General features: G+C 37.1%; 1 protein-coding gene across 1 annotated transcript; it reads right to left on the bottom strand.

The window, feature by feature from the left end:
- Window positions 1-5257: 5257 nt before the first annotated feature.
- On the bottom strand, window positions 5258-6199 carry LOC143642228 (olfactory receptor 1468-like). The gene has a single exon (XM_077110483.1). The coding sequence runs from the start codon at window positions 6197-6199 to the stop codon at window positions 5258-5260; it is 942 nt and encodes a 313-aa protein (XP_076966598.1).
- Between the last annotated feature and the right edge of the window lie 9049 nt (window positions 6200-15248).

Here is a 15248-nt window from a genome sequence, read left to right as displayed (position 1 = left end):
TTGAACCCAGGGGACTTAACTTCTGAGAAACAACTCCAGCCTATATATATATGCAGATAGGTTCTTGCTAAGTTGCTTAGGGCCTTGCTAAGTTAATGAGGCTGGCTTTGAACTCACGATTCTCCTGCCTCAGTTTCCCAAGCCACCTGGGATTACAGACATGGGCCACCGCATCAGGCTTGCCTATTTTTTGAACTTCATATAAATGAAATCATTTAGTATGTACTCTTTTATGCCTGGTCTTTTCAGCTCTTCCTAATGTTTTGTACTCATACATATAATTGTGTGTATTAGTAGTCTGCTTCTTTTTATTTCTGATGGTATTTTAGTGTATAACATACACAATTCATTAATTCATTCACCTTTTGATAGATTTGGGGATGTAGTCATTTTTTGGAAGGTCATGAATTGTTGAAAAGTGCTATCTATCCTTTCTCCCAGAGAATTCCCTGAGTGACTTCACATAAACTCAGTTGAGATTTATTTCATTCCATTGATCTATATGTCTCCTACTCAGATGTTCCTGTTATTCACCTTATTTTTCCAATGTATATTCCTATCTACCTTGTCTTTTCTAACTTGGTCTTACTTCAAAGGATCTTTCTTAAAATTATTGCATGATAATTATACATATTTATGTGGTAGAGTGTCATCTTTTAGTACACGTGTACCTTGTATAATGATCAGATCAGTGTAATTGACGTATCCTTCACCTCAAATGATTATCATTTCTTTGCTTTTGGAACATTCAAAATCCTCTCTAGCAGACATTTTGAAATATGCAATTAATTGTCAACTATCCCACTGTGCTACAGAACATTAGAAAATTTTCCTCCTATAAAACTGTGCCTGTATAACCATGTACATCTTCCTCTATTCGCCATGCCCGACTCTTCTATTCTCCTTCTGTGAAACCAACTTTTATCTCCCCTATTATAGCAATAAATATTGGACTTTTTAATGGCATTTGCCTTAAATTTAATTTTGTTATCAAAAGATGTGTGTTGTTCAACCATAAGAACGGGATCCTAATTAGAGTAAGTTTTACTCCATTATGTATAATATGTGGCTATAGTCTACTGCCATATATATCTAAAAATAACAAATAAATAAGAATATAAAAAGGTGATGTGTGCTATTTTCATTTATTACTATATTTTTCTTACATTCTTTTACTTTCATTAAACAGAAACATTCCTATCATTCTTTTAGTATAATTACTTTATTTACCATAAAATCATTGCCACCACATTAATGTATATTTGCAAGTATTCTGTGCATCTCAATCTTGCACCAAATCATTGCCACCACATTAATGTATATTTGCAAGTATTCTGTGCATCTCAATCTTGCACCAAAGACAATTTAGTAATAAATGATTTTTAAGTAATACCAGCAAATTAAAAAAAAATCTTCACATAATCATTACAAAAAATAATTGGCATAAAATCTGTGACAATTATGTTGTGAAATACTGTTATGATTATTTAGCTTTTGAGAAATATTACAACTGTACTATTATATGATATATAATCATAATACTATGATTACATAAATATTTTCACTGAAAAAGAAAGATGTATGATTAAATTCATTGATTTATAAAAACTAAAAATCTATGTCATTAAGCTCATCATATTCAAAACAAAGATTCCAGGCCTAATGCTATGTTAGTTTCCCTTTCTTGTGCTGTATTTATTCCTCATTCCATCATTTCACCTGTTCATACTGGTTTCATTTGCCTATCTCTCTCCCTCCATCACTTTCTTTGTCCTTCCATTTCTCTCTTTCTTCCTCTCCCTCTCTCCCTCTTTTTTTCAGGTGTTGAGCTATTTGAGATAAGTTCTGACACAAAGACATTTACTGCTGAATAGTTTAGTATTCAGAATCTCCTATGCAGTAGAACAATATTTTATACAACTACTGAACCATTATTAGACCAGAAATTTAACACTAATGCACAAATACTTAAAAATATAATCTATATTTCATACATTTGATTCAAGTGGATTATGAACTCCCATTTTTACCACGTATACAGATTGCAGATTCACATTGGTTTCACATCCACGTTTATACATACTGCCATACTAGTGTCGTATTTTGCTGAAATATGATATGTCAAGAGCATTGTAATGTTTTGAACAACCAATAAAAAATTAAAATAAAATAAAAAATACAATCTATATACAAATTCACCCAATTATAGAGAATGATTACTTTCAGAGATTTATTAATATACATTATACATACTATACCATTCACCTATTTAATATGTACAATAGGTTATTTTTATATATTCACAGAGTAGTATATCCATCATCACAATCAATTTTAGAATATATTCAGTATCCCCAAAAACCCTGTGTCTACTAATAATTACTCTTTATTTTCCCCAGTCCTACACCCACCCAGCCATAGACAACTCTATTTTACTGTATGTCTCTATGGATATTCCTAACTTCATATGTCACATAAATAGAAACATACAATATATGATATTTATGGCTGCCTTCCTTTAATTAGCATGTTTTAAGGTACATGTATGTATTAATGTGTATCAGAGTTCATTTATTTTTGTTGCTGAATAAATATTTCATTGTATGAACAGATTCTTTTCACATTTAATTTATCCAATCATCAGTAGATACTTATTTCACTTTGGGACTATTATAAATAGTGATGCTGTGAACTTATATGTGCAAATATCAGAACACTGCAATTATTTTATGTATATACCTCGGAGGAGAATTTCTGGGTCACATAGTAGTAATTCTGTGTTTAACTTTTTAAGGAATTGTCAAATAATTTTACCAGAGTACCTGTACCATTCCATAGTCTCCAAGCAATGTTTGACAGTTCTAATATCTCCACATTCTCACTGACATTTATTTTCTGTTTGCAAAAACTAAATCACCATAGTGGATGGCAACTACTGTGGAAAGCAAGCATTCCTCAAAAAAACTTGGTGTTTTATTTTATTTTATTTTATTTTTGTGTGTGTGTGTGTGTTTGTGTGGTATTGGGATTGGCCCAGGAGTGCTTTAGCACTGAGCTACATCCCCAGCCCTTTTAATTTTCTTATATTTTGAGAAGGTCTCACTAAGCTGCATAGGCGGGACTTGAACTTGCAATTCCCTGCCTTGGCCTTGCAAGTCACCAGGATTATAGGCATGTACCACCATACCCAGGCCCTTGAAAATTTTAATATCCATAGAAGATAACCAATGATGTTGAACATCATTTTGACATGGCTTCCTGGCTGCCAAGCCATGCAGCCAGCCCACTGGCCCTGCCAAAAAGCCACAAGAGAGTGGTGAAGTAACAGACCGGTGCCCAGGCAGGTTAAAAACATAGGCAGCAAGCATGGGCTACTCTGCGGAGCCTACCATGCCACTCTGGGCCTGAGGGCAATGGACCAATATGAAGGTGAGCAGGGCAAGCTGACCTGTCACCCCATGGCAGCCAGACCTGCAAATTGCAGAGGGAACACAATCCATGCAGGCCTACAGTTCCAGACACCTCCATCCCAACCCCCCCACACACACTGAGCATGCGCAATTCAATGACTTCAACCTCCCACTTCCCCAAGCCAGGAGAAAATGAAAGTAAGGCAAACCTGAATGGGATTTAGGGCTAACCAATAGCTTCTCCAAACCCTAATTAGCATAAGTTTGGACCAATAGTGTCCAAATATAAACCATATATATATATATATATATATATATATATATATATATATATATATATATATATATATAGTGTCCAATGTAAACCCTAGACTTGCACAATCAGACAGCTATCCCTGTCAGGTCCCCTCTCATCCTGCAAGAGTTCTGATCTATGCTTACTTGAATATAGCCTACTTTTACACTCACTCATCTTGGTCTCTGAACTTCATTCTTCCCAAAAAGATGAAATTGAGGGAGTGCTGCAGGGGTCTGTTACAACATAGCCAACTATTAAGAGCCTCAACACTTGCCTGCTCTTTGTGTAGACCCCACCTGCAAGCAGAAGCAGTGAATCTAGTTTCAACTCAAAACTTAGGTTTCAATTTCACATACATCTTATTTGAGGAAATTTTGTTCAGTTGCTTTGCACATTTTTTAAAATTTTTTTTAATTGTTGATGGACTTTTATTTTATTCATTTACTTATATGGGGTGCTGAGAACTGAACTCAGTGCCTCACACATGTGAGGCAAGCACTCTACCACTGAGCCACAACCCCAGCCCCACTTTGCACATTTTTAATTGTCTTTTTGTTGTTGAGTTGTGCAAGTTCTTTATACATCATACATACCATATTCCTACCAGCCTATGTACAAATGTGTTCTACAATCTGCGAGTTGTTTTAACTTTCCTGATAGTGGCAATTGATGCACAAATATTTTCATTTAGCTATTCTTACTTTTATTGTTTATACATTTTGTGGTGGTAGACACCATATGAGAATAGATTAAAATAATGGGTTTGGATGGCATCATTTAAATGGGACAACAAGAAAATTAATGGACCAAATTTGGAAATGTTGACAATGGCATACATGCAGCTAAGATTGAAAAATGAATGACTGAACCCCTATACCTGAGGTGGAGAGAAATGAGAAGAAACCCCATAATATAATCATCTGAGATATCAAACACAATGAAATATGGACAAATTTAAATTCCACATTTTAAAAATTTTAACACAGTAACAAGGTTTCCTTCCCTTTATGGAATCATCACAGGAGTAAAATAAGATTGTGGATATAGAATTTATGGAAAAAGTTGAAGTATGAACAATGGAAAAGTGATCCTTAAGCAAAGTTGTTTCCTGTGCCATGCTTGAGGGAACAACTTTTGGGAACCAAATATGACTTAATTCTCAGATAAAAACAGACAAAACTGCTATAACAATGTAAAAAAAGGTTCATTTTCAGTACATATCAGGTTTCAAAACAAATAATGGGTACTAAAAAAGAGAAACACGATGAATTTGTGTTTTAACAGCTTCAGACAGAAGTTTCAATAAAAATATTTTACACTGTGATTCCTAAGAGTCAACAGTAATTTAAAAATGGAAAAACATTTTCTATCAAGTTCCCCAAAATACATAATACATAAATTATACATAATTTCTACTTCAGCTGTGTCATTTGTTGAAAACCACATAATATTTTATATTAACAGGAACCTCTACAATTAGAAAAAGGTCTGGAATAACATTCCAATATCCATATACCTAGTGCATTAAATTATGTAATAATGCCAAGCATTACCATGCTAGGATAATTTTCCTCTTAAGGATTCTTCCAATTGCTCTCTTCATGTCTCTGTTCCTCAAGCTGTAGATAAAGGGGTTCAGCATGGGAGTTACCACCGTGTACATCAGAGCCATGACAGTATCTTTCACAGTAGAATTATTAGCTGATGGACATAAGTAGAGTCCAATGACTGTCCCATAGAACAGTGACACCACAGACAAATGGGAGCCACAGGTGGAGAAGGCCTTATGGATACCTCGAGCAGAAGGGACCTTCAAAATGGAGGACACGATGCGCCCATAGGAAAGAAGAATGAGGACAAATGGAATGAGAAGAATGAGGCCTGCTGTGATAAATATCACCAACTCATTGACATGAGTGTCGGAGCAGGACAGCTTCAGAAGGGCAGACATATCACAGAAAAAATGGGGAATCACGTTCTCTGCACAGAAACACAATCTGGCCATAAGCAGGGTGTGGAGCATGGCATGGAACATGGTCAGCACCCAGGACAGCACCACCAGGAAGAGACAGAGCTTGGGGCTCATGATGGTAGTATAGTGTAGGGGAAAGCAGATGGCCACATAGCGGTCATAGGCCATGGCCACTAGAAGGAAGCTTTCCAAGTCTGCAAAAAACAGAAAGAAGTACATTTGGGTCAGGCAGTCTGCATAGGGGATGGATGGAACTTGACTCTGCATGTTCTGTAGCAATTTGGGCATTGTGACAGAGGAAAAGCAGAGGTCAGAGAAGGACAAGTTGCTGAGAAAAATATACATGGGTGTATGCAGATGGGAGTCCAGGCGAATGAGGACGATGATGAGGAAGTTCCCCAGGACAGTGATAAGATACATGGCCAGGAATAAGGCATAGAATAGGTTTTGGTGTTCTGGCTGGATGGGCAGGCCCAGGAGGAGGAATTCTGAGATGATAGATTGGTTTCTTCCTATCATGCTCTATCTCCAGTATCTTTAAGAGAAAATAATAGGGTTCTTTTAAAATATAAATAATAAGCCAAACCTATTTCTATGATGTGCAGTCTCTTTGCATATTTGATCTCATTGATCATGCACTTAGTATTCAAAACCACATCTACAATGAGATTATGACACACCATTCAATCCAAGCCATCTCTCAGACTTAGGTTCCTCACTTATCATTAAACGTAACAATGCTGACTATTCTCTCCCTTCTGATATAATCTCATCTACTAGATTCTGTGTGATCATATTGGTTCTTCTGATATTCCATGGACATTTATTATCAACAATTATGACTGCTTTCTTCTCTGACAGTGTCTTGCATATCATTGTTTCAGAGCTCTTCCCTAAATACTCTTCTCTTATAATTCTGTAGATATAGCCCTTTACATACTCACCTAATCTCATGGCATTGACTGCCATCTAGACAGATGATGAACAGCTGTATCGCCTTCAGTTCCCTGTCACCAACAGCTTACTGATTATCTCCCCCCATAGGTATACCACAACCATCTGCAGCACAACAGATCCCAAATGAAACTCACGATGCACCCTACCTTCTCCCTTTCCACTCCTCCGGTCTCTCATACCTCAATAAAAGAAATCCAGGCTCAAGTCAGACACCCAAGATTTGTATTGTGTCTGTTCATTTCCCTCTTCATCAACAGCTCACCTAGCAAGCCCTATAGATTCTGCCACTTCATTCTCTAATTCATCTACTCTTCATCCCAAGTGCCATAATCTGGACCAGGCTGATGACATACCTTGTCTGAACTTCAGAAGAACCTATTGTTTCATCTCCCTGCTTCCATGCTCTCTCTCCTTCAAACTCATCCCACTCTGGCATCCTGATATTAAAATCCAATCATCAATCTTCTGAAAGTTTTGTGGATTCTCATCATTCATAAGATCAAGGTAATAATTCATAAGGTCAAGAAGAAAAAGATGTGTGGGGAGCCACTCTGAATGACTCATGCCTCTGAAGCGAGAAGCTTTGACCATCACTACATTTCATAGTTATCTGAGTGCTGTCCCAGTTCAGAAAGTTGAGGGTGTGTCTTTACATGTAGGCGATGGCCCTTGAGTTGCATTACACTCACCTGTCCCTTGTAACCAAGCCCCTTCTGGTCTTTATTGGATGTAACTTTCTAAGAACAAGGGTCCCCTCAATAAAAGCCCACTTCCAAATGTGCTTGCTCTCTCTCACCAGCCTCTCATGACTTTCTCTTGCTCTCCCATTTGGGGAGCCTGAGGCCAAGAGCAGAGAAGCTGTCCTGAAGTTTGTTTAAAGATAAAGTGTGTGCCTGTGTTTTATTTGGTGTCCCTGGAAATTCACACGAGCGATCTTAAGTTCAGCTGCCCGCTTGGGTCGGGGGCAGCAAAGATGTTTCACATTGTCACCCTTACCTACTTCCACAGTCTTGACTGACCCCACAATCACTTTTACATCATTTCTCCAGCAACACTGGACATGTAGGTCATGACTTCTTGATATCAGACTGAAACACTTACTGTTCTTCTTGTCTTACCTTCTCTCACCTCTTCCCACTTCATTTGGCTTACCCCCACTTATTTTTTGGATCAATTACTTGTGACTTGCTTAGCTATTTCTATGTTCCTATTTCTATGTTCCCACTGCATTCTGTACTCATCTCATAGCATTCAGTGTCCTTGATCCCTTGTTTATAGCTGACTGCCCTGCTGGATTATGAACTCCATGCAGGAAATACCTTCAAGTCTATAGCAGAGCCAGCACCAGGCACAATGCCTGGATATGAGCAGTGTTTCCTGAATATCTACTGGCTATTCTTCAGACTGAGACATACCTCCAGCAAAATTCAAAGGCAATAAACTCTCTTTGAAGTTAGAATCATTACTCCTTCTACATCCTCCCAGGCTTGAACCATGTACAATAGATTTTGACACTGGCTATAGAAATCTTGGCTATAACTTTAGATACATGGAAAAAATTAGACTCAACCACACTACTCTTTGTCTTAAACAGACAACCAGACCACCCTTTATGCATGACCACACTGATACTTTATCTCTTGTGTTTATATACTTCTGACTCATTGATATTTATGTGAAAATATTAATCTTTAGTAATTTGGGGGCAAAAACATGAAAAAAAAGTTCTACCTTTAAGATCTCTGGTTCGTCTCCAGATATCTATATGCAGAGTGCGTAAGAGCTAAGAAAAATTAAAGGACATTAAGACACCTGGGATGTTCCTCCCCTAAACAGGCGTAACTGAGTATAGTTGCTAAAATTTTCACCCTGTTTATCTGTTTTATCTAGCCACATTTAATAGTTTATTACATTTGAACATAATACATTGGTATTGCAGGTAGGAAAGGGAACAATGAAATTTTATACACTTAATTTCTCAGAATGTTGCTTGACTAGGAAATGAATGGGACGCATCTGTGGCTTCAAGGATCTTATTACGAATCACAAAGCACAGAGATACCACTTACAGATGATGCCACCGATTAGGCACTAGCATTTCAGTGTTCTGGCAATGCTGTCTCTCATCTTCTTCAGTTTGTATATGCATAGTTGGCATACTGAAATGTACATAAGGTTCATAAGAGGCACACTTTTATTCAGTAGGTGTGGGCCTAAAATACTATATTTTTTTAAGAGAGAGAGAGAGGAGAGAGAGAGAGAATTTTTAATATTTATTTTTCAGTTTTCGGTGGACACAACATCTTTATTTTATTTTATAAAAAGTGGTGCTGAGGATCGAACCCAGCACCCCACGCATGCCAGGCGAGTACGTTACCACTTGAGCCACATCCCCAGCCCTAAAATCCTATATTTTAAAAGATAAAATTTTACATCTGGTGATGCTAACTCTCCTGGCCAGTGGACCATACTTTGAGTAGTACAATGTAAATTTTTCAAATACAGATCTGTGCCACTCTTCAATAAATATGATCAGAATCTCTTGGAGTGTACCTAACCTAAGTATTTCAGAGCTCCTTAATAATTTGATTATATAGTCAAGGGCTAAGAACCTGTGTATTTAATTCCTATCTCACAGACATGTCAGTATGCTGAAATGATACAATCTTGTGAGAATATGTTGCATGATAAGTAATATTAATGAATATTATAATAAAATAATTGCAAGTGACGAACTTTAATTCTAATGTTACTAAAAGAAAAGTCTTGGGAAAAAATGATATGGAAAAGGAGAAAAATAGCATACCTGAAAATATATCCTGCAGAACATCATACAACCTGGGAAATCAAGACCCTCAGGGTGGAAGGACACTCAAACTTCTTCATAACCCTGACAAATTACCCAGTGTCTGAAGGTAACTCTAGAGCCCAGACCAAGATCTTGCTCCCCTTTATTCATTATGGGCATATGAAGTCACAGCCTCTGTAGTCATCACCCATGTATGCACTGTCCTTGTTCATATCCCTCATTCTACTCATCCCTGGGCCTAAGGGGCTCTGTGTCCCAAAGGAGTCCACATCCTGGAGGAGCTCATTAAAGTCAAAATAATTACCCTGTACCTCCCCAAGACAAGTTCTTTCAGAGTCCTGTAGTGATGACTGATTACAGTCACTGATCACACCTGTCTATACTCTAGGGAAAAGGTAGGATGGAGGGAAGGTCAGGGATGAAACTTAAACTTTTCTCATTTAAGGAATGGAGCGTTTTGTGTATCTGGAGCCTATATTTTGGGAGGTGAAGAACAGTTTTTGCAGAAGCCACAAAAGATGTCAAAATCCAGACTGCAGATGATTTGAAATATCTTAGAAGATTTAGAGTTTACACAAGAAGTCATCAGTGGATTTGAATCCTTTTTTTATTGATTTAAAAAAATGACAGCATTACAATTCTTATTACCCATATACAGCACAATTTTTTCATGTCTCTAGTTGTATATAAAGTATGTTGACACCAATTCCTGTCTTCATACATGTACTTTGGATTAAAACTACTCTAAGAATCATCTCACTCCAGTCAGAATGGCAGCTATTATGAAGACAAACAACAATAAATGTTGGTGAGGATATGGGGGAAAAAGCACACTCATACATTGCTGATGGGACTGCAAATTGGTGCAGCCAATATAGAAAGCAGTATGGAGATTCCTTGGAAAACCGGGAATGGAACCACCATTTGACCCAACTATCCCTCTCCTCGGTCTATACCCAAAGGACTTAAAATCAGCATACTACAGGGACATAGCCACATCAATGTTTATAACAGCATAATTCACAATAGCTAAACTATGGAACTAATCTAGATGCCCTTCAGTGGATGAATGGATAAAAATTTGTGGCATATATATACAATGGAATTTTACTCAGCAATAAAAGAGAATAAAATCATGACATTTGCAGGTAAATGGATGGCGTTGGAGAAGATAATGCTAAGTGAAGTTAGCTAATCAAAAAAAAATGCTGAATGGTTTTCTCTGATATAAGGAGGCTGATTTATAGTGGGGTAGGGAGGGGGAGCATGGGAGAAATAGATGAACTCTAGTTACTAAGGATTGAATCCTAATACCACTAAGAAAGACAACTGCTAAGGAAAGATTCCCCAATGGCAGTCTCAAAATACAACATGATTCACTTCAAATGGCCCTAGGTAATGGGATTACAATGCTAACAAGGATCAGACTTCTATGACCCCATTTTCCATGTATTTCAATATATGGAAAAGGCAGGTATAAGAGAAAAAATGAAATCCACCAGATCATATTCAACTATTCCTTAGGTCAAGATAGATAAAGATAGGCCCAGATTCCCACCCTATTCAGTCAGTTATGCCTCCTTACCTCTAAAAAACATTAATAGTACCTACCATCTTCCCAGCCACTCTCCCTATGTGTCAAATGACCTCTAATACTATGTTCTATGTCCCTGCAATTGATCACAAGGATATAGCTGACATTTATTCCCTCTTCACTACTTGTTCTAGGTTTCCCTTGTATAAATCATCAGCTGCATGAGGTTTTTTGTTTGGTTGTTTGTTTACCTAGGTTCATAATATGAATTGTCCTCCTCAAAATTATCCTTTTCATCCTCATTCATGTTTTCTTTGGGGGGTTGTTATAGATTATATTAACATTTATTTTCGGACATGAAAATAGTATGTGAAACCCAAGAAATGCCCCAAGATTTCAGACACAGTCCTCCTTGTTCCAGGTGTGTAGAGCTAACAGGATTTCTCATGCTGTGAGTTCAGTCGTCCCAGATAGAATAACATCTCTGCTTTTGGTACATTGTTTTTCATAAGAACAAAAAAAAATGGCTGCATGGTGGGCTCAATTTCCAATTCAGTGAAACAATTGCTACATATCCTGGTAAAAGAACCAAACTTTGAGAACTACATACTGTGGTACACCATTTTAGGTTCATCAGTCTCATCTTTTACTTAAGTTGCAGGATCCAATTCTGTACTATAATCAACCAGCTTTAGTAAATGCAACTTGACAACACCTCACTTCAATCCTTCTCCACCTGCTTCTATTTTTTTAATGTTTTTTTATTGGTTGTTCAAAACATTACAAAGCTCTTGACATATCATATTTCATACATTTGATTCAAGTGGGTTATGAACTCCCATTTTTACCCCGTATACAGATTGCAGAATCACATCGGTTACACATCCACGTTTTTACATATTGCCATACTAGTGACTGTTGTATTCTGCTATCTTTCCTATCCTCTACTATCCCCCCTCCCCTCCCCTCCCATCTTCTATCTCTACCCCATCTACTGAAATTCATTTCTCTCCCTTGATTTTTTTCCCTTTACCCTCACATCCTCTTATATGTAATTTTGTATAACAATGAGGGTCACCTTCCATTTCCATGCAATTTCCCTTTTCTCTCCCTTTCCCTCCCACCTCTCATCCCTGTTTAATGTTAATCTTTTTCTCATGCTCTTCCTCCCTGCTCTGTTTTTAGTTGCTCTCCTTATCTCAAAGAAGACATTTGGCATTTGTTTTTTAGGGATTAGCTAGCTTCACTTAGCATAATCTGCTCTAATGCCATCCATTTCCCTGAAAATGCCATGATTTTGTCATTTTTTAGTGCTGAGTAGTACTCCATTGTGTATAAATGTCACATTTTTAAAATCCATTCATCTATTGAAGGGCATCTAGGTTGGTTCCACAGTCTAGCTATTGTGAATTGTGCTGCTATGAACATCGATGTAGCAGTATCCCTATAGTACGCTCTTTTAAGGACTTCAGGGAATAGTCCGAGAAGGACAATAGCTGGGTCAAATGGTGGTTCCATTCCCAGCTTTCCCAGGAATCTCCATACTGCTTTCCAAATTGGCCGCACCAATTTGCAGTCCCACCAGCAATGTACAAGTGTACCCTTTTCCCCACATCCTCACCAGCATTTGTTGTTGTTTGACTTCATAATGGCTGCCAATCTTACTGGAGTGAGATGGTATCTTAGGGTGGTTTTGATTTGCATTTCTCTGACTGCTGGAAATGGTGAGCATTTTTTCATGTACTTGTTGATTGATTGTATGTCCTCCTCTGAGAAGTGTCTGTTAAGGTCCTTGGCCCATTTGCTGATTGGGTTATTTGTTTTCTTATTGCTTAATTTTTTGAGTTCTTTGTATACTCTGGATATTAGGGCTCTATCTGAAGTGTGAGGAGTAAAGATTTGTTCCCAGGATGTAGGCTCCCTATTTACCTCTCTTATTGTTTCTCTTGCTGAGAAAAAACTTTTTAGTTTGAGTAAGTCCCATTTGTTGATTCTTGTTTTTAACTCTTGTGCTATGGGTGTCCAATTAAGGAATCTGGAGCCCAACCCCACAATATGTAGATCGGAGCCAACTTTTTCTTCTATCAGACGCAGAGTCTCTGATTTGATATCAAGCTCCTTGATCCATTTTGAGTTAACTTTTGTGCATGGCGAGAGAAAAGGATTCAGTTTCATTTTGTTGCATATGGATTTCCAGTTTTCCCAGCACCATTTGTTGAAGATGCTATCCTTCCTCCATTGCATGCTTTTAGCCCCTTTATTGAATATAAGATACTTGCAATTTTGTGGATTGGTTTCTGTGTCCTCTATTCTATACCATTGGTCCACCCGCCTGTTTTGGTACCAGTACCATGCTGTTTTTGTTACTATTGCTCTGTTGTACAGTTTGAAATCTAGTATCGCTCTACCTCCTGATTCACACTTCCTGCTTAGAATTTCTTTTGCTATTCTGGGTCTTTTATTTTTCCATATGAATTTCATGATTGCTTTATCTATTTCTACAAGAAATGCCATTGGGATTTTGATTGGCATTGCATTGAACCTATAGAGAACTTTTGGTAATATCGCCATTTTGATAATGTTAGTTCTGCCTATCCATGAACAGGGTATATTTTTCCATCTTCTAAGATCTTCTTCTGTTTCTCTCTTTAGGGTTCTGTAGTTTTCATTGTATAAATCTTTCACCTCTTTTGTTAGGTTGATTCCTAAGTATTTTATTTTTTTTGAGGATATTGTGAATGGGGTGGTTTTCCTCATTTCCAGTTCAGAAGATTTGTCGCTGATATACAGGAATGCCTTTGATTTATACGTGTTGATTTTATATCCTGCCACTTTGCTGAATTCATTTATTAGCGCTAGTAGTTTCTTTGTAGACCCTTTTGTGTCTTCTAGGTATAGGATCATATCATCCGCAAATAATTTAAGTTCTTCTTTTCCTATCTTAATGCCTTTAATTTCTTTTGTCTGTCTAATTGCTCTGGCCAGTATTTCGAGAACTATATTGAATAGAAGTGGTGAGAGAGGGCATCCCTGTCTTGTTCCAGATTTTAGAGGGAATGCCTTCAGTTTTTCTCCATTTAGAATGATGCTAGCCTGAGGCTTACCTGCTTCTATTTTTTTTTTTTTTTTGCTCTGGGATTTCTCTGACTCCAGAGAAAGATGTCATAGGAAATCACCTCAATATTCACATGAACCTTAAGATCTACTATCCATTTTTTTTAATTTGGTTGTAGATGGACACAATACCTTTATTTTATTTATTTATTTTTATGTGGTGTTGAGGATGGAACCCAGTGCCTCACACGTGCTAGGCAAGTGCTCTGCCACTGAGCCACAACACCAGCCCAGGTCTGTGACCCATTTTGAGTTATTTTATAGAGTAAGAAAGGCAGAGTTAGGTTCACTTTTTAAATTTTGTTTTTGCATATGAAAATCTTACTTTTTCAGCACCATTTGTAGGAAAGGCTATATTCCATTGAATTGCCTTAGCACTTTCTCAAATATCAGTGAAGAATATAAGAGTAATCTATTTGTGCATTCTCTGTGGTATCTGTATTCTCCATACTGATGTATATTTTATTTTTTTTCTAATATCATACTTACCTGATTATTGTCACTTAATAGACTGGAAGCCAATCAGTGTGAGTTCTCCCTCTTGGTTCCTCTCTTACAAAATTGATTTTGATTCTTAGTTTGTTTGCCTTACACATAAATGTTATATTCAATTTAAACACAAAAAATCTTATTGGATTCATGATTGGCATTTTGTTGAATCTCAAGATGAATTTTTGAGGTATCAACATCTAACAAATACTGAGTCTTTAGTTCAGAAAAATAGTATATCCATTTCTAAAGTCTTAATGTCTTAAATTAGTGTTTCATATTTTTAAAGATATAGATCTTACACATACAGAAATTCCCCCTTTGTGTTTCCATTCTCCATGGTTTTAGTCACCTGTATACAACCATGGTTAAAAAAAATTACATGGAATATTCTAAAAATTAACAATTCTTAAGTTTTATATTTACACATGCCATTCTGAGTAGCATGATGAAATCTTCGTTGTCCCACTGTATCCTGCCAGGGATATGAATCATCCTCTGTCTGGTATATCCACACTGTAACTGCTAAACATTTATGTCACCCAGTAGCCATCTCAGGTATCAGTTTGATGTGGCGGTTTCTCAGGGCTTGTTTTCAAGTAAACCTCATATAGTAACCTAATTCTACATGCCTTCATCACTCATCTCACTTCATCTTAATGGAG

This window comes from Callospermophilus lateralis, chromosome 11 (genome assembly GCF_048772815.1).
Source record: "Callospermophilus lateralis isolate mCalLat2 chromosome 11, mCalLat2.hap1, whole genome shotgun sequence".
NCBI lineage: Eukaryota > Metazoa > Chordata > Mammalia > Rodentia > Sciuridae > Callospermophilus > Callospermophilus lateralis.
The sequence above is the reverse complement of the archived record's forward strand: the minus strand, read 5'-3'. Positions and strand labels throughout refer to the sequence as shown.